The 1,895-nt window shown below is 45.8% G+C and overlaps 1 protein-coding gene across 1 annotated transcript; it reads left to right on the top strand.

Moving 5' to 3' along the window:
• The first annotated feature begins 847 nt into the window (after positions 1–847).
• Positions 848–1,686, top strand: LOC118586160 (proteasome subunit beta type-5-like). The gene is made up of 2 exons (XM_036191321.1): positions 848–1,338; positions 1,428–1,686. Exons 1-2 carry the CDS (start codon positions 848–850, stop codon positions 1,684–1,686), a joined length of 750 nt encoding a protein of 249 aa, XP_036047214.1.
• Positions 1,687–1,895: the final 209 nt, after the last annotated feature.

Here is a 1,895-nt window from a genome sequence, read left to right as displayed (position 1 = left end):
CAAATGGAATGGGGCTAACTACCTTTTGAAAAGAAATGCCTCCTACCTGTTTGAAAATGACCTTGCTCTGCTACCATCTCCAGCCAACACAACTGCAATTTCTGTTTACAAGTCTTTCTCCTTCACTTGTCTCCTGCATGTCAAGAATGGGACTGGACTAGGCCAGTCTGCATAGGCAAGACAGTTGTGTAGCTTGATCTGCTTAAGGGATCCATCCCTGGTGCACAAGCTGGCTTTTTGGAACCCACTACCTAAGGTGGGACACCTTGCACAGCCTTGAGGCAGGGGGAGGGGCCTCTGCTGAATGTACCAAGCTCTGCTGACTCCCCACAGGAGACCTTATCTTGTTGGAGGAGGGAATGGGGTGTGGGTTGGTGGGGGAAGGTTGGAGGGGGGAAGAGAAGGAGATCTGTGATTGGTATGTAAAATGAATTTAAAAAAATCCTAAAAGAAAAAAAAGAACCATTGCTAAGTCATGCCTCTTTTCTCAGCACTCATCACGGTGGCCAGTAGTTTGCAGGTTCTCAATAAATTTTTAGATAAAATGGTACCGTTAATTAGAATCCCTTTGATACCTAAGCTCCTCTATGTTTTCATGAAAAAAAAAAAAACCTATGATTAATTCATTGAGAATATTTTAGCGTTTTTGTTGTGGTGGTTTGGTTTGGTTTGTGTTTTGTTTTGTTTTGTTTTTACAGTCAACACATTTTTGTAGGACCATTGACACACAAAACCCCTAATTTGGAATGGTAGTTTTCTCAAATACTTTGTTCAGGAGAAGCGGACAGGCTATGTGTCCAGTAAATAGTTAAGATAGTTTAAAGGCATCAAATAGTATTTGTTAGATATGGCGCTGGCTAGCGTTTTGGAGCAGTCAGTGATGGTGAACCAGCATGGGTTCTTTGGACTCAGAAGTCAGAAAGATCTGCTGGAACTGTGTCTGGGAAGTCCTGGTGATGGGCTGAGCCTTGCTGCACCAAACTGGGGTGCCCTAGAGGAGCCAAAAATCGAAATGTTTCAGGGAACCACCACCGTGGCCTTCAAGTTTTGCCATGGAGTGGTTGCAGCTGATTCCCGGGCCACAGCAGGTGCTTATATTGCCTCTCAGACAGTGAAGAAAGTGATAGAGATCAACCCTTACCTCCTGGGCACCATGGCTGGGGGTGCAGCCGATTGCAGCTTCTGGGAGCGGTTGTTGGCTCGGCAATGTCGAATCTATGAGCTTCGAAATAAGGAACGCATCTCTGTCGCAGCGGCCTCCAAACTTCTTGCTAACATGGTGTATCAGTACAAAGGCATGGGGCTGTCCACCGGCACCCTAATCTGTGACTGGGGTAAGTGAGTTCGAGGCCAGCCTGGTCTCCAAAGTGAGTTCCAGGAAAGGCGCAAAGCTACACAGAGAAACCTTGTCTCAAAAAAACAAAAAGAAAAAAGAAAAAAAGAGGCCCTCACCTCTACTATGTAGACCATGAAGGGAACAGCGTTTCTGGAACTGTCTTCTCTGTGGGTTCTGGCTCCATGAATGTTTATGGGGTCATGAATCGAGGCTACTTCTATAACCTAGAAATGGAGCAGGCATATGATCTGGCCCTCCGAGTTATCTACCAAGCCATCTACAGAAACGCCTACTCTGGAGATGCACTCAGCCTCTACCACATATGGGAGGATGACGACCTATGTCTCTAGACTTGTCCTCGGAAGGAAAGTGGATATGGCTGTTTGCACCTGTTTGGGTAGCTCTCATTGGTTATAATATATAATAGAACCCCATTCCATAGTGAAGTCCACAATTATTTCAGTATCTTTTGTAAAGCTCTGAAACATTAATGTGTGTGTGTGCGCGTGTGCGTGTGCGTGTGTGTGTGCGTGTGTGTGTGTGTGTGTGTGTGTGTGTG

Source organism: Onychomys torridus, chromosome 6 (genome assembly GCF_903995425.1).
Source record: "Onychomys torridus chromosome 6, mOncTor1.1, whole genome shotgun sequence".
NCBI classification, from domain to species: domain Eukaryota; kingdom Metazoa; phylum Chordata; class Mammalia; order Rodentia; family Cricetidae; genus Onychomys; species Onychomys torridus.
Note: the sequence above shows the minus strand (reverse complement) of the source record. Positions and strands in the feature narration are given on the sequence as shown.

Coding starts and splice junctions, on each gene's coding strand:
- LOC118586160 (XM_036191321.1), top strand. CDS start 848: ATGGCGCTGGCTAGCGTTTTGGAGCAGTCAGTGATGGTGAACCAGCAT. Junction 1,339..1,427: donor CTAATCTGTGACTGGGGTAA/GTGAGTTCGAGG, acceptor AAAAACAAAAAG/AAAAAAGAAAAAAAGAGGCC.